Source organism: Echiichthys vipera (genome assembly GCF_963691815.1).
Source record: "Echiichthys vipera genome assembly, chromosome: 4".
NCBI classification, from domain to species: domain Eukaryota; kingdom Metazoa; phylum Chordata; class Actinopteri; order Perciformes; family Trachinidae; genus Echiichthys; species Echiichthys vipera.
The window spans coordinates 15,492,695-15,514,443 of NC_139829.1; the positions used below are offsets into that span (position 1 = coordinate 15,492,695).

A 21,749-nucleotide genomic window follows, 5' to 3' on the forward strand; every position below is an offset into this window, starting at 1 on the left:
TGGTCACAGTTTAATTTAAGAGGCTAAAATGGTGAATGGGAGCTTTTTCTAATATGTAAATCTGTGTGAAAGTATTTTAAGTAATTTTTTTAATACTTTTATTAAATATTTTCAAGTCAAACTCATCCTGCAATGAATGCCATACAAAGACAATAAAAAGATGTGCATATTGAAGCGTACTGTATATGAAGCAAAAAGATTTTGATTTTTCATTTATTTATGTGACATCCATAACATCGATAGCAAATAATGACAAAACCTAAATTGTACTTGTCAATTTTGTGTTCATTCTTTCTCCAGGATAAGAAAATAGAATCTAAAACTGATTGATTGCTTCGGTAATATTTTGTTAATTCAGCAACAGAACAATAACCATAATCCACACATATTACCAGAGGGTCAGCAATTTCAAAATAAACGATCTTGTTCCCTCTCATTAAATAATACTGTGTTGCTCCGTTTCAAGATTGTTGCTTTGCTTCAGTATAAAGTATTTGTTTACCAAAGGTCTCTTTTGACTTATTGGATATTTTTTATATCCAGTTATATTAGCCCAGTGAAATAAAGTCTGAAAGTTTTTTTTGTCTGCAGGATTCCAGAGACTTAGTGTTCCACATCGTCTGAGGAAGCAGAATCATGCTTCCTTACACTTGTGTATGGATTTATGGGTGATATAAAGAAAATTTACAGCAAGAATCATTTTACAAGAGCCTTTTCCTCAGAAGTATAAACCCCCGTCTTGCCTAGCTCACCTCCCCTTGCTCCGCCCTTCCATTTCATTAAGTCTAAAGACAGCCATGGAATTCTGAAGTCTTGTCTGTCACCATTGCTACTGCCGCTGCCTTCTCCTCCTCCTCCTCCTTCTTTTACATTTTCAACCTCTCACTAGACCTTCAACCACTTTTCTTTATACATTTCATGCTTACTTTCTTTCTGTTTCGCCCTCTTCTCTGGAAAATCATCCATTTCTATTTCCCTGCTGCTTTTGTGAGGCTAGACAGCCGTGTAATTGTGGGCCATGTGAGGAGCGGGATGAGACGAGGCCTTGTGTTGGTCAGCACTGTGCTAGTGTACCTACCTATAGCCATTCTCCCAGCAGCTTCTTTGTCCCTACTCCATTGTGGTCGTCCAGCTAAAGAGAAACACTACACATGTTGTTTGGCTGGAAGACTGTCTGCAGTCTTTGTGATAAATATGGACCTCTGTTTCTCTCAAGTATTCTTACTATTCTTTCTCTTGCTGCCTGTCTGCTTCGATACCTTTGGCTGTGCTGCATAAAAGAAGATTAGTTTCACCTCTGAGAAACACAAGCATGCATTCACACAAGCGCAAACAGCACACTCTGCGTAATGACACACTCACACACACACACACACACACACACACACACACACACACACACACACACACACACACACACACACACACAGGGTTGTTCCTTACCCCCTTTGTCCCTCCTCTCTTTTCTCCTTGTTGAGTCTTATGGTAGACTTTCCAGTTTGCTGCGTATGTGACAGTTCCACAGAGAGTCGTTTTAATGCAACAATCTACACAATTTAAACCATTGCACATGTGTTGGACTTGACAATTAAAGCATTATATTAAGAAACAAGGTTCTGAAGTAAAACGACTGCACAAGAATGAGTATACAATATATCTCTTTGTTGATTTCTGTAGATGAATGTGATGCTAACAGCACATTTGGTGCTGAAAACACAAACCATTACTCTGGAGTTTTGATTAATTAGACCATTCCATTAAAATGATGCCAATCAACAAAAGAGCTGAATAAACAGAAATGGAAGATAACAAACAAAATTGCAAACAGTGCACAGTATAAATCTTAAATAACCATTCTTTTTTTTTTTTTTCAAGTATGACCATGGCAACAAACTCATAGAAGAGATCAAGTTTGATCCTTGGCCTTGATTAGAAAGTCAATATTTCTTAACCTTGAGTATAGTACAGATATTATTTAATACCCAATTTTACTTTTATTATTCAAGAGGTTCTCAATTATTCTAAGTTTTCAGAAAACACAAAAGTCTATATAATGATGCTATTCATTGCAGATGAATAACATTTTGAGGAATGAGTAGTTATGGGGCCACACAGGAGTTTCTAAAAGCTAAAATTATTTCCAGTTAGCTAATACACTGTATGGAGCAGAAATTGGAAAAATAAGAGCAAATCTAATTCTGGGAAATAAAAATGGATGTTTAAAAAGCAACTTGGCTCTTCAGTCAGATGGCATTTCCACCTTTACTGCCAATCATACCTTGGGTCTCATTTACATGAAAAGAGCCTGGAAAATGCTTTTGTTAATCACAAGATAAATTAGCGTGGATGTAGTTACCTCGGTTACCAAGCAACATAATTGAGTTTTCTTCTTAAAACTCCAAGGGAAGAGCAATTATCCATCAGCAACGCAAATTACTGGATGATTTTTTTTTTTTGCAATAATTATACATACAGTAGCTGCATCTGCGACTCTGTAACCTCTTTAAGGTTTTTCAGAGATTATTATAGGAATTCTTCACCCTCAAAATGATCATTCGTATATAAAAAGTAGGGGCCCGTTTCAACATGGAGGCATGTGAGAATTAAAAAACCTTCTATAATTCAAGGTAACTTTGGATGATTAATTCATATTAAAATTATGGTGTACTATTCCTTTAAAATGTCAAGCGTTACTTCCTGTTACCTTGTTTATTAAGTAAAAACCTCTTTCTCTTTCAGGTCAAATATGGGTTATATCAGTAAGGACCAACTCTTATTTTTACTATGATTCATCAGCCTATTATCTTCAAGAGTGGAGGCGATCAGAGCCTAAATTCTTTGGCATCATTATCTGGCTAGCAAGAAAACAAAATTAAATATGAAAGATGTCTTAGGGTTAAGCAAAGACCTTAAGGTTCAGTTGTGTGGCTCCAGTAATTTAATTTAGATGTGTGTATGACTTTGCGTTTAAGGAAGAGAAATACCATAAAAGCCCAGACATGCCAAGAACTAAACCAAAGTTAGATTTTGTTTGTATAAAACTGTAAGAATGAGATACACGTAGAAAGAGAGGAGAGAAAGCTTTGTAGTTTTCCTCTAGCTGTTTGTGCCGATACATACAATGATCACTGATGGTCCTCTCTCTCCCTCCGGTTACACTAATCACTTAAACATGCAGTCTCTTAGTTGTCATGGAGACAGTTTTATTGTCATTCTATTGGAAAAAAGTGGCCCTGAGCTGTGAATAACCTTGCTAACGTAACTATAACAAAATGCTTTCTCTGGACTTTTTTTTAATGCATTTATAATATTTTTGAGAGCATATTTTGCCCTCTGTAGTAGAAAGCTTGCTTGACGTTCTCGCTTTATTCACTGGTCATCATCATTTCCTCCTCATCTTCTTGCACTCCCTCATCTTGCTCATTTTTCTGTTATGGTTCAAAATCATCCTAATTAACCTTCCCCTCAACTAACCGTTACATTTTGTAAGCTTGTACTGTCTGCTTCCTCCACTTACCCTTTTTTCAAGACACTTCTTTTTCCCCCACTGTTTCCTGAATCTCTGCTGACACATCTTCTACTACTACGTCTACTATTTCTCCTCTTTGTTTTCTTTCTCCTCCTTATTTCTATTCCTCCACCTCATATTGTATCCCCATCATCATCACAATCCTCAACATTTTCTTTGTCACTTCATTAGTTCCTCACCCTGTCATTTCCCTCTTTCCGCTTTCTAAAAAAGTTTCTTTCTTTCGGAAAAGTTACTTAAAGCTGTCATTTATTCTTCTCTTCATCCTACCTTCCACTGCTTATTCCTCTTTATTTTCTGAATCACCAGTGGCTCCTACAGCTCATTCACCTTGCCAGGCTTTTGACTTGCTCTCCACTCTGCATTCTAATGTTTTTCTCTCAACATTATCTCCTGTAGCATCGCCCCTATCTTAATGTTCAGTATGCACACCATGTCCAACTGGGGCTTTTGTCACAGGCTCTGTACATTATTGAAAGCAAGCAGATCACTTATTCATGTCAGTTGAGCCTTGTGGGGTTTGAGTGGAGGTGGGTGGGAGCTTGTTGCTTCTTGAAGGCCTTTCATGTGGCGTGATTCATGCCTTAGCATCACATTCAACACCTCTGCTCCAGCCTCTCTCATCTCCTCTGCTTTCTCCTCAGTCCTCTCATTTCACCGAACTGGCCTTATTAATGTCCTCTTACTCTTTCTTTTTCTCTTTTGTTACTTTTGCTCTCAGTCTCCCATGATGCTCTGTTCAACCTCTTGTTACTGTATAGAGATTTTTACTAACTCAGTTTCCTGCTGTACTCCCTTTCCATCTCGCCTCACTCCCTCCCTCCTTCATTGATGTCTGATCTAATTGCTTTTGCTCTGACCCTGGGGACCAGGGCATAGTGTAACAAGCTCCCAGAGGATGCACTCCGCCTTTGCCTTCGTGGCTGCATCTCTGAATTGCTACTTTCTTTTTTATCTGTTTCTTCACCCACTCTTCCCCGTACATTCATTTATTAGCAGCTCTAATGCCATAGCCCCATGACACATGACATGATATTATGATCCCATTGTCTTAACCTGATCTAAGCTGGTCAGAGCAAAGGGTTGACAGGGATGACCAATTGCAACAAGTCTTTTTCCAAGAGTGGAGTTTTTCTTATTCGCATCTCAGAGTAAGCCACGGAGAGAGACAATGAGAGGGCAAACGACAAAGGGTGAGTGAGAGAATATGAGAAAGAGAGAAAAATAAAAAGGGAGCGATGGAAGGACAATAAAAAGAACAACCTGATAACATGGAGAGGTTTGCAGGGCCACCGCAACAGAAATGTATATTTAAAAAAAAGGTGAAATATGAAGATGCAGCCCAGTGAACTAAAGCAGACAGTCCAGTGCACATTTTAACAGCTTTGGCTCCACTCAGAAATAAGGATTTTAGAAATATGACACACATTTTACCTCTCACTGTCATCTTTTTCCTCCTTGATCCTACAGTGTGATATGTCACACGTCAAGTGACATCCACAGATGTATTGTCCTAAAAGAAATACAAGCTTACAAATCATGCTTTTGTTCAAAAGGAAATTTCGCTGTATGGAATTCCCTGTTTATCCGCAGCTTATTTTCACTCATGTTTGCTTCATAGTGAGGATGTGGCATAAAAAAACATGAAAGAAGAGAAGTCCTTACGCATTACACCTACCTTGTCCTACGGTGAGATAAGCCAGTGAATTTGAGCAATGCATTTCAGAATAACCTCAAGTTGCCTCAGTGTATGAATACAATACACTCAATGATAGAAGACAGCTCTATATGACTTTTTAATCCACCTCTGCTTTCACAATAAAGTGTGAGCTGTACCGTATGTGTGCTTGTCTTTTTTGTCTCATAAATATTCATGATAGAACATCAGCAGAAAGATCAAAAGATTTTCTCCTGAAGGTTAATAGGTCAAATGCGTTGATCAAAATCTAGTTGTTGCACACCCTCCTCTCATTAGAGGCATTTAAAGAGAATCATTTGATACAGATACTCTGATCTTCCCCTTGGCCTTCCCTAGTGTAAACACGCACGCACGCACGCACGCACGCACATACGCACACACACACACACACACACACACACACACCCACACACACACACACACTGTAGGTCGTTTGGGCTCAGGCATTGGGCTGAATGCAGATATCCCTCTTTGAAGTGAGCAAGCTCCCTACTATGTGTGTGTGCAGAAAAACTCACGCTGTTGGTGCATGCTTCTCTCATCAGATCAGGTGTTTAATTATAGATTTGTGTGTGTTAAAAGAAGCAGAATATATGAGCAGTTATGACCCTGCAGCTGTACTGTTTAACCTTTACTGCATAGTAATTCTGTGTGTATATGTGTATGTGTGAATGTGTGAATGTGTATATGTGTGAATGTGTGAATGTGTATATGTGTGAATATGTGAATGCACGTACATCGTTGTTTCTTTTTGTACAGGTCAAAATTGCCTTCAAGCTAGAGTGAAACGCAATATACAAAACAAAACATGCCTCAGGTGACACTTTAAACGGTTGCTCTTTCTCTGTGTCCCTCTCTAGGTGTGTTGAAATCATCGCCAAGGAGGGGAGAAGTCTGAAGGAGCTCTATCTTGTGTCTTGTAAAATCACAGACCACGGTAGGATACTTTCAATCACTGTCCCTTTGTTGCAGTCAGCCGCCAACATTATTATCATAACCATTATTACCCACAGCCACTACCATGATTCAGGACTCATTTCATTTTACGACTCGCCCTCTTATGAGACCTGCAAACAGTAAAAATATTATTGAAAAGTTTCCCACGGAATAAAGTAATGTTCGCTGGATCTCTTTAGTGCAGTTCATAGATGTTCATTATGTAGTTATAATTTAAGTAGACATTTTCTAAACTGAACAAATTAAAATATTGTAGGAGCATTGTATCCCTGTATAGTATGTGTATGAATGCAATGACTGCTGCTGGCAGGATTGCTATGCGTTTGCTTGTGTCTCTGGACTAGATGTACTGTATTTGTAGTGTCTGACAGGAGACACACATGCTGTTTTCCTTCTCAGTGTACAGACAGGCAGCCTTTTTATCCCTCTAGCATCATCTCCCCTTTTTACTTTGTTTACCTCTCTCCTCTGCTTGATTCCGTTCTGCCATATGTTTTGTAGAATATTTGAGTCTTTTATCAGCTGCAGTACAATGCACAGTTGGAGTACTTTAGTACTGAAGCATCAGGGGTTGCAATGCCGACTTACGCTGCGTGCATTAATTATTTGATTCCTTGTGTGGCAGTGTTTTTCTGTTTAGTTGTTGCAGCCTTTGTTTGTGTATATGTGTACCCTGGGAGTTCCATAAATGAAAGCTACCAGCTGTGTAGCCAACTGCTGCTTCCCGGTGTCTACCTAACATTTACACAATCTGAAGTTATTTTTGTCATTTATTTTTATTTCTGATCATCTTTGCAAATCAAAATACCCTCTGTGCTCAAAATGGAAGCTCTGACAGTGATGAAACATCTTTGCCCAAGTTTGATTAAGTTTATTTGACTTTTTATTCAAACAAGTTCCATATACTTTATTATACATTAGCTAGGGTCTGTGTCCTTATATTTTGTCAATCACCATTCTCTGAATGAATGGTCAAGTCAAAATTGCCTAAAGTCACTATGAGGTAACAAACTAACAGGTCTTTTGCTTGTTGATCCCAGGGTGTTTTCTTAAGTCGAATGCTTAAAGTGAGTTTATTTCTTTTGAGCTGAAGAAAGTGAGTAACGTTTAGTTTTTTTGTGTTGGATGATATTGCTTCAGTTATTTTATTTTACTTTTCTTGCTGTTGTCTGATTGATAAGCTGATTGAAAATGGGACAAAGGGACTACTGAGATAAGAGACAAACAAGCCTTATGCTTGTTAGTCCTTCTATGTTTTTTTGAGAGCTTAGAGATCTTAGGCTGTGTCTTAGGCTGCTTTTATGTGCTAGTAAAGCCCTTATAGACATTGCATTTAATTTCAAGACATACAGTACAGATCAATCATGTGAAGCTGTATCATACTCTTATATCGTACTGGGGCTGATGTATGATATGACCGTGAACAATGAGCAACTGTCAAAAAAAGGCGACACACACAGTATCCACTTTTTCCATTGGTGAGTAAAATTTATAGGCAAGCCACATATTTGTCTTAATGGGGTATTATACAGTTAGCAATTAACAACTCCAGGCTATTTGCTACTTTTCTGAGGGCAATCAAGCCCTTCATCTTTTCTCACTCTGTATGTATGCTGCCACTTTTTTTGCCTGCCCTATAGCGGTTTTACTCAGTAGTGACAACAGATATATATATATATATATATATATATATATATATATATATATATATATATATATATATTAAAAAAAAGTTTTATTACCAGTCAGGCACTAATTGTCAGAGATCTCTCCAACAAAGTGTGCCACGGAGTGTAGACTTAAATGATTACCCCCCAACACTGACTGCAGTTTGCTGCTGACTTCTCTGAGTTACATTGACAATAATCACCTTGACCTCTGTGACCCAGAACCTCAACTGCGTGTGAGTGCGTGTGAAATGTTACTTGGGCGTTTTCTGCTGGTGTTTGATTAATGACTCCAAGATCACAATAGTACATTAAGCCAGAAATGCTCACAACCACCCCCCTATACATGTCTCTCTCTCTCTCTGTTTCTCTCTAATCATTTTGACCAAGATGAATTGGTGATATCTGATCTTCTTCCTTCACTAATGACCCCTCCGGCCCCCTTTGGCTGATGATGGGATCTGTGTGTGTGTGTGTGTGTGTGTGTGTGTGTGTGTGTGTGTGTGTGTGTGTGTGTGTGTGTGTGTGTGTGTGTGTGTGTGTGTGTGTGTGTGTGTGTGTGTGTGTGTGTGTGTGTGTGTGTGTGTGTGTGTGTGTGTGTGTGTGTGTGTGTGTGTGTGTGTGTGTGTGTGTGTGTCAGAGAGAGATGCACATTAAAGTAGCTCTGTGCTCCAACAAAATGATTGGTGGATTTCCTGCCTCAGTCTCTGATAAATTAAATAACAGAAATGAGATTTTACATCAGCCAAGCTGGCCCCCCATTTTTCCGCCCATCTCCAGTGCTAATTATTTTTATTAATGGCCTCTCTGAGTGCATTTGAGATGTCCACAAGCCTCTTATGTTTGAGTGTTCTGTTTTCCTCCCTGCTTTTGCTTCCTGTGTGATTTTATAGGAGCTTTGAGGACAGACATACAGAGAGACATGAAGACAGGTTTAGTTGTTGAAAAAAAGAGCTGGGCAATGTGTAATTTTACTCCCAGGGCAGATGTTTTTGGAGATTATTTTGTGAGGAGGAGGAAACAAATGGAAAAAGCAAAGATGGACCCTTTTTGGAGTAATGATCTTACTGAAAGCCCTATTATTGCTGTGAAAGACTAGACCCGGACTTCTCTCCCGTTCATTAAAGAACATGAAAACTAATTAGCTTAAGTAATATTTTGCTTGTATCCAAGGCAGTATAGAGACTTATTAAACACCTGGATTTACATATTTCTTGAGATTTATGCAACATTTTGTTAAACCTTTAAAAGCCTTCCCTCCACATTTCCTCTGTCCTTCTTTCCACACTCTGTTTTCCTTTCTGTCACAGTGTTAAGTAGCACACTTAACACTGTGACAGAAAGTACAGAATATTCCTTCAACAAAAAGAAAATAGATGTAAGAAAAGTGAACAAACAATTATTCTGAAGATGAATAAAATACATTTTTTAATGTTTTTGCACATGATTACAGTGTCACCACCACTAGCTTCCAGACCTTATTTCAGACATCTAACCAAAAACTCATTGAAAAAAACCCACTGACTTCGAAACAAGGGATCTGGAAGTGCAAAAAATGCTATCAAATTTCTGTATTTTAGGACTCACTCCTGCAGAACCCTGTTGACTCTACAGTGTGGTCAAGAGTACCCAGAAATAGTGTCTGAAATATACCCTCCTTAATCTAACCAGACACTAGGAGTACTCTGTAGTTCTTGGATTCCAAAAACATGAAATCTATATCGAATACATTTAGCATAACTCTGGGACCCAAGGTTATTTAGATAATACTCACTTTTTTTTATATGGGGACCCTCAAGCTGTAGGTCTTTGAGTAATTTCAAAGTCCTGACCCTTTGTGTAAGAACCCCTAATCTACAGAGTGCCCACTTATCACTGCCACTTCCAGACTTCCAGGGCTGCAAAGACCCTTCCCAAAACATTCAGTAATTATATGTATTTAAATGTCCCATTGCTGCAATTAAAGTGGCTATGGACTGTTGGGGTCTAGAAACAGATTGAGTGTGTTGTAGATTTCTTAAAACTTGCATGTGATATGCTTATCTCTTTAAAAAAAAAAATCAAAGTAAAGAAAAACATGCCTCTATGAATCTCATGAGATAGAAACAGAGATTACTGTATGTTAAGAAAGTATTGATACAGAAATTAACATTAGAAATAATATCTCTTTGCCTTTTCTTCCAGTACCTGAGAATATGTCATGCAGTGACTTACCATAAAGAAATGCAGTTGCTTGAAAGTCACAGGGGTACACACTTGCCCCCTTTTTTAACCCCTCACGCACAGTATAACAAAATAAAAAGTAGCGCCACCTACAGTAAGTTCCTTATTCCCATAGGCAGACAGACGGCGTGGTCTCAGTTTGCCCATCTCCCCATCAGAAATAAAAGCACCACTATAACATGGTTTGAAAGCTGATCCTGATGAGAAACCCTACTCAGCCTTGCTCCCAGTGCTAATCAGATCCCCACACCACCGCTGTCATCCTCATTGAGCGACCCATACACAGGTGGTGGTCTATAATGCCTCTTCAACACACCTGGATAGACAGTGCTACCTTCCTTTATCTTTTCGAGTCTGTTCTTACATGTGTGTTTTGCATTCACATTCATCCATTTCTGTGTCTACACTGTGAGTGTGTACATCTACCTGAACTTTATCCACAGAAAGAGAGACCTTGGCACCTCTGTCCTTTACATATGGTAATTCCTTCTCTTTCACCCGCATGCCTCTCCACGATCCCTTACCTTGTCAGTCACGGCCTCCTGTGTACATCTGTGTGAATACAAGATGAGCGAGACACCTGTGGGAGACTGTATTTGAGAGAGAGGGAAGAAAAGAAGCAGCTTTGGTTTGCTTTTAGAGATCTTCAAGCAGAGCTGCTATAGAGTGTTCGGAGTGGGAGGGATTATTTCCGGCTTCCACACTGATGTAAGTCAAAGTTCTATTCATTTATTGTATAGGCAGTGTTAGGTGACTAGCATTTTGAGTACTTCTGAGTCCTGGGCAGGAAATTCTCTTGGCCAGTTCATATATACAGAATATGTGAACTTTTAAACGACAACATTTCAAAGTGCTGTTGTTTGTGCAGTTTATGGCAAGTGGAAGCCAAGCTAAGCGAGTTCAGTTTCAGGTTCCGTGTCAATTTGCAACTATGAAGCATTTTGGATCACTACGGCCAATATTTAGAGCCATCCGCCATACCTTGCAAACTGAAAATAGACACAAAGATCAAATGATTAAAGCCATTGTCATGAACGGTACAGAGATAACACAAAAAGAGTAGACCCAATGCAGACACGGACACGGAATAAAAGTACAAACAAATATTTAATAACAACTACAAACAAACGTGAAACACTACAGGGAAAACAGGTAATACTAATAACGAGACGGACGAGGAAAAACAGGAGCGAGGAGACGACGGAAGATCAGGGAGACGGACGAGGAAACAGGTACACGGGAAGCTACGTAGAAACAGGAAACAAACAATGATTAAATATACTTAGCAACGGGGAGCGTGAAAACCACAAACGAGAAAAGGAATGCCAATCCGGGGGTAGTAGTTTACCGATGAAGGAATACAACGGTCCGACGCTGCATGCCTGTCAGCTCAGGGTATAAGTAGTTACCAGGTGATTGACGTAACAGGCTGCAGCTTGGGGGAAACACCTACCGGACCTAGACAACAAAAAACAAGAGGGAGACACACTTGCAGGGAAACACAGACAGAAGGAGACAAACTCACACAAAAGGAAGAGAGGAGGATACTGACAGAACCGAGTCTTGACAGCCATAATGTAATTATAAAGTATAGCTAAATCATCCAGGTCCCTCTTGGGGTTCTATGTTATGGATCATTGAGGACATAATTAATGATAACTAAAACCGGGGAAAAACTTTCTGAACATTCTTTCTACTACTTTTCAACTATATTACACCTAATAATAAATCTTGACAGCCAATCGTCCAGACTGTTGTCATTGTGTTGTATTGTTGTATAAGAAGGACTGAGCTACTCAGATTGTGCATTTCATTATGTCCATCTGTATTTACCGATCCGCCAGCTTGTGAGATTACTGTTGTCATTCAATTTTTAGTGTCTTATTCTCGTATTTGATCACTCCCCCGCCCCCCACCCACCCGTCCCGTAGCTCACATAATTAACATGCATCTACAATTTGCTCCTATTTTTTCTGCTACAAACTCTGTTCCAACACCAAACCCCTTCCTCCTGTCTTTTCCCCTCGTATCCCTCTTTCCATTCATCTTTCAACTCCCGCTTTCATCTGAGGCGCTTTACTCTAAATGTACAGAACGTTGATAGATGGGGTTTCCCTGCCGCCTTGAGCGGAACCTCAAGAATGAAGTATGGCTGTACGTGTGCATCTTTACCGATGTGTGTGTGTGTGTGTGTGTGTGTGTGTGTGTGTGTGTGTGTGTGTGTGTGTGTGTGTGTGTGTGTGTGTGTGTGTGTGTGTGTGTGTGTGTGTGTGTGTGTGTGTGTGTGTGTGTGTGTGTGTGTGTGTGTGTGTGTGTGTGTGTGTGTGTGTGTGTGTGTGTGTGTTTGTGTGACTCTGTGCTTGTTTACATGCCTTTGTACAAGCTTTTGTGTACGTTAATAGCTTCCCCTTGGCGCTGGGGAAATTTTGATACACACTCATTCCCCAGAGTAGCTTCATGCTTTTTACAAGTTGAAGCTACCTAGCATAAACGTAGCTGAAACAGCACATTAACTATCTGACTATGAAAATGACATGTGATTGTTAGGCTTCCATATACACTATGATGAGGCCATTAGGGCATACTTAAGGCTCAAGATATTCTGCTAGCTTTTAACCTTAAGCCCATATTCACTTTTTATTACTCTTTACTACATATATTTATGTACATGTCAAACCATTCAGCCCAATATCCATTTCTTGTGAGCCATGGATGCATCCCATGGTACCATTTTAAAAATGTCACACAATATCGGAATCACTGAAAAGAATGCGACGATCAGTCATTGTATTTACATGTGGCATCATCAAACCTCATGGTGATATGGTAATGATGGAAAAGGCTGCAGCCCTTGTTGTTCTCATACATCAACTTCTATCTCTTTCTGTTTACTTTCTTTTTGACATCTCTATTTTCTCTTTGTGCATTTGTGTGCTTTCCCTCCATCTTGTTTGTTTACGTAGCAGTTATTCACCACCTACAGTCGAAGTGCTGTGAAACATAATGTGATGTAAACTTAGATAGTGTAATAGCTTGTTTGCTCTTCTCTGTTTGGCATTCAGTAGGTAAATAATGTAACTCTTAAAGCAGTCAATTAAAATGCGCAGAGCAGAACAGCAGATTTATGCAGGCTGCAAAAGGGGAGCAAGTCAATAGACAATCTGTCCGTCTGTATCACCACTGTGAGTGGGTCTGTGCGCATATATATGTTTGAGTTGCGTATCAATAAGGTTGTGGTTTCTTGGTTTGCAGTATGGGTGTTCCCGTTAGTGTTCATTATTGCTAGTGTACAATAGTTTTTTAAAGTAATTGTTTTTTTAATGCCTTGTTAAAATCCAACTATGGGGGATCCAAAAATCATGTTACTGCTCTTGACATGCCACGTCACTTGTCATGTGGGGACTTATATTTGTGAACAATATTTTAAAAACTAAAATATATATCTGAAAGTATGTTAAAAGCAATGTATAGACCAACACAGCTACTTTCATTACATTTATGTATAAATTTGTTGACAAAATGATACTATAGATGTACTCTGGAGAAGCATATGTAGTCACATTAGGTCATGAACCCCAAAGAAATTTAAGTCAAAAGCAATTGGACTTGTCTAGGAAGACGTTTCACCTCTCCTCCAAGAGGCTTCATCAGTTAATTTACGCATCTGACCAGGCTGGGAATGATCAAAATGTCTGGTGTGGAGATCCATATTTAACCTCTAATCAGGGGCGTACACAAGGCCGATGATGTCACTGGAACCCTTTGTGCTCCAAGTGCCAACGACAGTCGTTGGAGTCACAGTCGCTGGTGGGAAGTTGGTTTAGACTTTGTTAGTGCTCTATTGGGTGAGAACGACAGCTATGGAGTCACTGAAGGCTGTCCATATCCTTGACAGAGAGGACAGATGGTTTGAAAGAGGAGTAAAAGAAGCCATCTATGTAAAAGTAGAGAAACAACCCCTAAACAGAGGAGGAGGTCTGAGACACCACCTATCTCCAATTTACAATGCTGCCCTTTCATCCCTTCCCAGGAGATTAAACAATCTAAACTCAAACAATTGTTCACAAATGGCCTCCAGTGTCTCCACAGCTGCCGTTATGACCCAATAGAGCACTAACAAAGTCGAAACCAACTTCCCACCAACGACTGTCACTCAAAAGACGGTACTTGGAGCACAAAGGGTTCCAGTTATATCATCAGCCTTGTGAAAGGTTAAATACCTGGATCTCCACACTAGACATTTGGACCAGTCCCAGCCTGGTCAGATGCGTAGATGAACTGATGAAGCCTCTTGGATGAGAGGTGAAACTTCTTCCTAGACAAATAGCCATGTCCAGTTGCCTTTGACTTAAATTTCTTTGGGGAAAATAATAACCAGGACAAATTAAGATATTCACAGGCTTATTAGGTCATGAACATCAGAATATTATTGGATCTACCCTTAAGGTTCTTGGTCCTGGAGAGGTAAATCACATTTTTACTCACCTGGCAACTTAAATGTTAAAGCGTGGAACCATTCTATCACAACTTCACAGGAAAACTGTCCTCCTGACATCAATTCCTTTAAGTGTTAAACCGTAAAACTGGAGGAAGCCAAGCCCAAAGGCCAACTCCCATGACCCTTTCCCATATTGCGCCAAAACCCTAAAAACCAATGAAGCAGTAATACTAAAAAATTTCACCTACTAGGGAAATTCATATGCTATGTTTGCTCCTTGAGAGGCAGGAGAGACAGTGGAACAGAGAGTAGAAAAGAGTATGTTGCTGAGTGCTACTGGACATGGTGAGGGCAAAGACTCATAAAGTGGATTATTATCTCTGCAAAGCAATGAGTGTACCTGTGCCGCGGGGAATACATCCAGCATTACACCAAGCTCAGAATGGCTTCAATAATCCTGCAAGATCATCTGGATGCTGATGCATAGGGGGACAAATGTTTGCTCTGTGTTATCAAGGGCTGAAACTAACAGTTATTTCATTGAAAATGAATCTACCAATTGTCTTCTTGGTTAAGCGTTGATACTCTAAATGAGAGAAACTTCAGTATCCTATGAGTATAAATATATAAAGGTTGATTGATAACCAGGTAATTATTTAGTCTATGAATATCTTGTGTCTTGTTTTGTCCAACTAAAAGCTCAAAAATATTCACTTTTACAATCTACGTTGATTCTAGGTTCAACTAATTACTGGGAGTATTTCATTTTCCAAGACTGTGAGCTCTTGAGCTCTATGGGACATATTTATTAATAGTGTGTTATTTACACACGGTGCAGTGTATTGGAAGGGGACACCTATCAGCTGTTTGACTGAAACTATTAGAAAGAGAGACCAGGTATGTTATATTGTAGCAAACTCAAACATTTACTACCTGCTTACTCTAGCATTCCTTTGCATGCAACTATGTCCTGGCACATGTATTGCTCAGGACCCAATGAAGTGCATATGAGCGGTTCTCAAGAAATCTGCGAGTAGCAATACTAAGCCAAACCATCGACCTGCTCCTAACAGGCCCGTTTTGACTGCACTAGTGATAGACCACTTTTGCAAAACATGACTAAAACCATCCAAAATAGTTGCAAATGAGATACCTATTGGTCTATTCTTATCAGCTAAATTTAACTAAATGCAAGTAACCAAAAGACATAAAGTACATAACGAAACAAAGCAAAACAGGAAATAAGGTTTATTTCCTGTTTTGCAAACTAGTGTTAGATTTCATCTTTTCTTTTACCTGTTATGTTTTAAAATGCAACAAGGGACACCCTAAAAGTAAGTAAAGAATAATACTTTTTTTTTAAAAAGGCATTTGGCTTTATGCATGGAAACTGTAAAGCAGCCTCACTGTAGAGAATAAGAGGATAAGAGGGATGACTGTTTTCCCACTATTTACAAGTTTGGAAAGTTCATTAAATGATATACAGGAAAATTGAGAGGGTGACAGGTAAGGAGGGAGCAACTCGAGGCTTGGCTTGAACCTCCACAGAGGGGAGGCATTTAACTGGATGACTGCTGCTCAAGTGTATAAGTACTCTTCCATAGGGTTCCAATCTACAGATTCTTCTTCTTCATAGTGTGTCTTTGAGTATATAAATCGAGATTTCCATTTCCTTACATCATCCTGTGGTGGTATTTGCAGATTGGGGAGCAGCGCAAAAAGGCTGAAATTGAATTAGTTTCCATATATTGTCCTCCCCTCCTCTTTCTCCAGCTAAGCCCTGTGGTCTATCCACTGTTTGCCTTATGGGGGAGAAAAGTGAGGGGAGCTTAAGCTGTGAAGGCTGGGGCTTACGCTGTCTACCATCTTACTGGTCACACACAAACACACTCATACATTGACTCTCTCTCTCTCTCTCTCTCTTTCTTTCTCACGCACGCACCCATACACACACACACATCCTTGCTTCAGGGATTACAACCAGGCAGGACACTTTGGCATTCACACACACACACACACACACACACACACACACACACACACACACACACACACACACACACACACACACACATAAACACACAGATGCAAACACACACAGGAAGTACACACATATTATAGATGCACTTTTGAGCTCATGCTTATATCTTCCTTCACTCACACTATCAAATGTCAGCATGCAAATTTTGCCGTAACATTTTTTTAGGGGAAAAATGCTTTAGCCACTGCTATTTCAGGGTTAAGTCTATGTAGAAGAAGGATTGAAATGACTAAAGTGTAGCTGTGTATATATAGATTTATATGTAAATGTCTATGTCTGTGTCTGTGTACACAGATGTATGTGTCCCTGTGTACGAAGGGATGGGCGTGTACAAAGGATATAATCATGTATCTGTGAGCTGCTGGATGACAATAATGTTTCTCTTCTAGATAGAGCTTTAGCAACAAGGGGCCCCATGTGTGTTCATGCGGCTTTGATATAAATGGTCCATTTGTTGTATCTCTCTCTCTCTCTCTCTCTCTCTCTCTCTCTCTCTCTCTCTCTCTCTCTCTCTCTCTCTCTCTCTTACCGTCATCTCAGCCCTTTAGGTCCTAATAACAGTATGCTTTAAGTGTGCCTGTGGGGCTCAATAACACCAAGCTGTGTAAGTTATAGAAGATGCCCCTGTTTTGCTGGCTATAAGGTTTTTGTTTATAGAAGTGAAACATTGCATTTTCTTTTTTTTCTTATTAGTTCCATTGTGTGCGTGTGTGCGTGTGCGTGTGTCTAGATGAGTGTTTATATAGAGACAGCATCACATCAACTGTACCATTTCTTTGGAGTAGCAATGATAGAGCCTGTGGACAGGTGTGAAATGATTGGTATTGTTACAATGACTTAGAGGCTTCTCTTTCTCTCTGTGGTTATCTCATTTTATTTTCCTGTGCATTCCTGCCCTCCTTAATCCTTTCCTTCCCTCGCTCTCTTACTCTCTCTCCCTCTCTCCTCATCATCCTCCTCCTCATCTCTCCCAGGTGTGAATGGAGCTGTCCTGTAGGTTACGTGGGTGCTTATGTGTGTTGGCGACCAGATTTTGGAGTGTTTAATAGTTGAAGCACCCTGCTGTGGTTTCTATTGTTAGCTCACCCTGAAAAGGTTTAATGGAGCTCTTTAGGGAGATGCCCACTTACTGAACGTGAAAGCTTTTATTTATTTTCTGTCCTTTTGGTATTAACCTCAGCTGCTGGGCTTCTTTTTTTGGTTTCTTTTTTCTTATGTCTTCTTAACATTTTTGTTTTGATTTAATGTTTTTGTGAATTTTCATTTTTTCTGCAAGGTCTAAGGATGTTTATTCAAATAAAGACAGTATATACACCCCCCATAGCTTTCGTCAGATAGCTCATGATAAATATAAAGCATTATATTACCAGGGTGCTACAATCTAGAATTCATAATGTGCTACTGAGCTAAACTAGACCTATTTATCCCCACAACATAAAAGTAGATCATGACTTGGCTTTAAAATGCAAGCAGCTGATAATAGCCTACGCCAAGTCAGTGTAGTCTTTGACTTTTCAGCTCATACACTGCTGCTTGCCTGCAAGAGTCAGCCTTGGTCTGCGTAACATAAATATCATCATCATGTCGTCATCTTCCCAAGTCCGCAATGTTCTTGGTGGACTGTCCCTCTACAGCCAAAAAACAAACAAAAACGCACACATAGCAAACGCGCCTGCTGTGTTGTGCCGGTATGCACTTCTAGCTGGTTTGCCAAGTTATACAGTAGAAGAGGGAGAAGGGGAAGAAGACATAAAAGTCGGATGAGGACATTAAAGGCAGAACTTTATTAAGTCCAAAAGACAGATAGAGCAGAGAGTGTAAGGCATCCACCGCCATCCTCAGAAATAGAGCAGGAAATGCATATACTGGAACGCCACACCGAGCGGACCTTAGTGAGTTATGATGAAACTGTTTGAGTCCATATCAGTGGTACAAATCTGCAGACTGCAGAGGCAAAAGTTAATATCGGAGTATAATCGGCCCTTAAGTGTCTTGAAACAATGAAGTTTGAAAGCCAACCTAAACAGTTTCATAAGTACAAATGAATGAGTCTGTCATGTCAATACATAACTGGTAATCACAATGGGACTTTGGTATTGTTCAGATATTTGATATTTTTGTAGTTTATCTGACTTGATGGTTATTGATATAAAAAGTATGCAAAGCCTAAACCCACAGTAGGCAAACCCCACCACGTCGCTAAATATTCAGTGTAGTAGTTTGAGGGCCCGTCCACACGTAGACACATATGTATCGTTTTGGACGATCATCCACATGCAGCCGACGTTATCGGAGCCTGTAAATGGTATCTTTTGAAACTGGGTCCCAGAGTGGGAAAATTTGAAAACGCCCCCCAGGGTGTTGTCTTCTGGACGGGAAAACCACATAAACGATGCCGTCATCGGCCCTACCTTTGACCTCTAACCTCGCGGCGTCACATAACATCAACTGTGCTGCTGCTTGGAGGGAGACAGGGACCCATTGACTGTATACTGAACTGTACTCTGAGCCACATGCGTGGGAATGAACTAGGCTGACAATATATTTCTCCCTTTTCCCTGATGTCTGAATAAGTAGCTAAATTGGTCGCTAGTCGCTTTTTATAAATAAAGTTGCTAAGAAGGTCTGAAAAGTTGCTAAATCTTTTGACACTAACTACAGTGATTCGTGCATCAGTGTCCAAACACCACAAAAGTCTCCAATAACACCAAAAACAGTCGGTAGATGTCTCTCTAGACAGAGAGAAACTTGCCGGTTTTGGTCATGGACATACGCAGCGTCTCCCCATCTCTTCTTCTCCGTTGTTGGTGTATTTCTGTGACAGTTACAGTGCCGTAGTTGCCTTTGTCTTTTCATATCTGAAAAACTGTGCATGTAACTACTTCAATTTTAAATAACTGCTGTTTTGGCAGTATTTTTTTTCCCTGTGCAGTTTTTGTAATTTCAATAAGGTTGCAAGTATTTTTGCTAAATATATTATTATTATTTTAACCACACATCTAAGGAACACACATTCAACAGTTGTGTGTACTCACTGGCCACTTTAACGGCACTGCACCTTTGAAACGTGCAGTTTTTGATAATTATTTTCTGTTTTGTATACTTTTTGTTTCTTACGTCAATTTAAAAATGCCGTTTGCACTGTTTTTACTTTTACATTGTATTCTTTTATCTTGTGCTGAACGGTGGCATTGTGAGAGCACCCTTAATTTCATTGACGATAAAAGCTATCTAATCTTTTGCTGCTTTGCTAGCTACACCTGTTTATTTACACTTTATTCATTAACTGCTTGTTAATGCAAATATCTAATCATCCAGTCACATCTCAGCAACTGAGTGCATGTAGTCATGGCTAAGATGATCTGCTGTTCAAACCAATCATCTGTATGGGGAAGAAGGTCATTTAGAGAGCTGCTGACCTAGACATACATAAACATATCTAGAGTTTAAAGGGAATGGTCCCAAAAAGAACATTTTTAGTGATCAGCAGCTCTTGGCAATACTTTTTATTGCCTTGTGGTCAGAGGAGAATGACCAGACTTGTTCAAGCTGATGGAAAGGCAACAGTAAAAATAATCGAGGATGAGCATCTATACATATACATACAGTATATGTACACATATATGTACACATACATGGGACACTGTCAAAGTGAAAACTAATTAAGTAAGCCCTCAATAAGACTACTTTATTATAACACGTATTAAGGAGTCTCTGTTCAAATCCAGGACATATTCAGTGACTCTTCTCATCCAATCTTCAACCAATCACATCCAATCTCAATTTAACTTGACACAATAGAAGCTCGGCCGTGTTGTGTTTGTTTACATGATTTGAATTTCAGTTCAATAAAAGATAATTGTAAAGTGTTAAATAAAGGTCTTTAAAATTGATATTACATCACATATCAAATGACATCACTTGCAAATTAATGGGATGAAACAGTTACATTTAAAATTACTCATGAAATAGTAATCTGCTAAATTAATACATCAAGTGTATGTGTCAGCGTTTCAGTTAAACACACAACTTGAAATTACAAACTTTCTGTTTGGAAGGTCACTCCCTCACTCATTTTTCTACATCTGTATATTTGTGAGATAATACCACTGCTAATCCCTTACAAGGTCAGTTCTTGCATTGGATGATTGTACCCCACTGTTTATTCATACTTCCTGCTGATGTCATTTCCTCCTGCTGGCTCTGACCTTTGACCTGTCATTTACCTCCCATAGTTGCTGTGGTTTAGTCCACCCTGGTGGCCGCTGTCCAATAGAACATCCCTGTCTTTATCTCTGTAGGATTCCTCTGCTTACATGAAGGTTACTGAAGTATCTAAATGCAAAATCTATTTGTACTTAAAGGTCACTTTTCATTTGAATTCTTAATGTCCTCTTTCATCTTTCATTTTCTTACTCACTTTTTATTGGCCCCTGAAGTCAGTGTCTTTGACTTCTTCACTCTCATTCCCCTTTTCCTCTTTCTGTCCATTTGATATCATTTCCTGCTGTTACTCCATTGTCTGACTAAGTGTTGTACATCATCCAGTTGACAGGGAATGGCTATAATACATAACGCATCGGCCATGTTTAAATGGCTTAGCTTAAATGTGTTCAGCATCAGCTCTGGCAAATAGCCACAGTGTCACAGGGTGCTGGCTACTCTTGCTCATCATTCGATCAATGACACTGATAAAACCCCTGCCTTTATACTTAGTGTGTGTGTTGGTTTGTACAGAATGTGTATGGATTCATTATAATTATATGATAAAAGTCATCTGTAAATCACTTTTCTTTAAACATAAAAGGCAGCTGGGGTGTGTCTGATTTACTGCAACACATATTTGCTTCATTAATTACGTGTATGAGTCTTTTGTATAATGAAACTGCTGAGCTATAACTAACTGAATAAGAAATTAGAAGTGTTATTTTGGATGGAAGCTCATGATATACATGAAAATTTACAAGAGGGTTCCTGGTTTGAATCCCGGCTGGGGCCCTTCTGTGTGGAGTTTGCATGTTCTCCCCTTGTCTGCGTTGTTTTTTTCCGGGTTCTCCGGTTTCCTCCCAAATTCCAAAGACGTGCTCGTGTTAGGTTAATTGATGACTCTAAATTGCCCGTAGGTGTGAATGGTTGTCTGTCTCTGTTTGTCTCTATGTGCCCTGTGATAGACTGGCGTCCTGTCCAGGGTGTAC

General features: G+C 39.5%; 1 protein-coding gene across 1 annotated transcript in view; it reads left to right on the forward strand.

Moving 5' to 3' along the window:
• The window catches only part of fbxl17 (F-box and leucine-rich repeat protein 17), a 219,999-nt gene that overhangs the window by 149,155 nt on the left and 49,095 nt on the right, over positions 1–21,749 (forward strand). Inside the window, exon 9 of the mRNA XM_083912507.1 lies at positions 6,089–6,165. Within this exon, the coding sequence (XP_083768633.1) occupies positions 6,089–6,165 (77 nt within the window). The remainder of the gene's footprint in view (positions 1–6,088; positions 6,166–21,749) is intronic.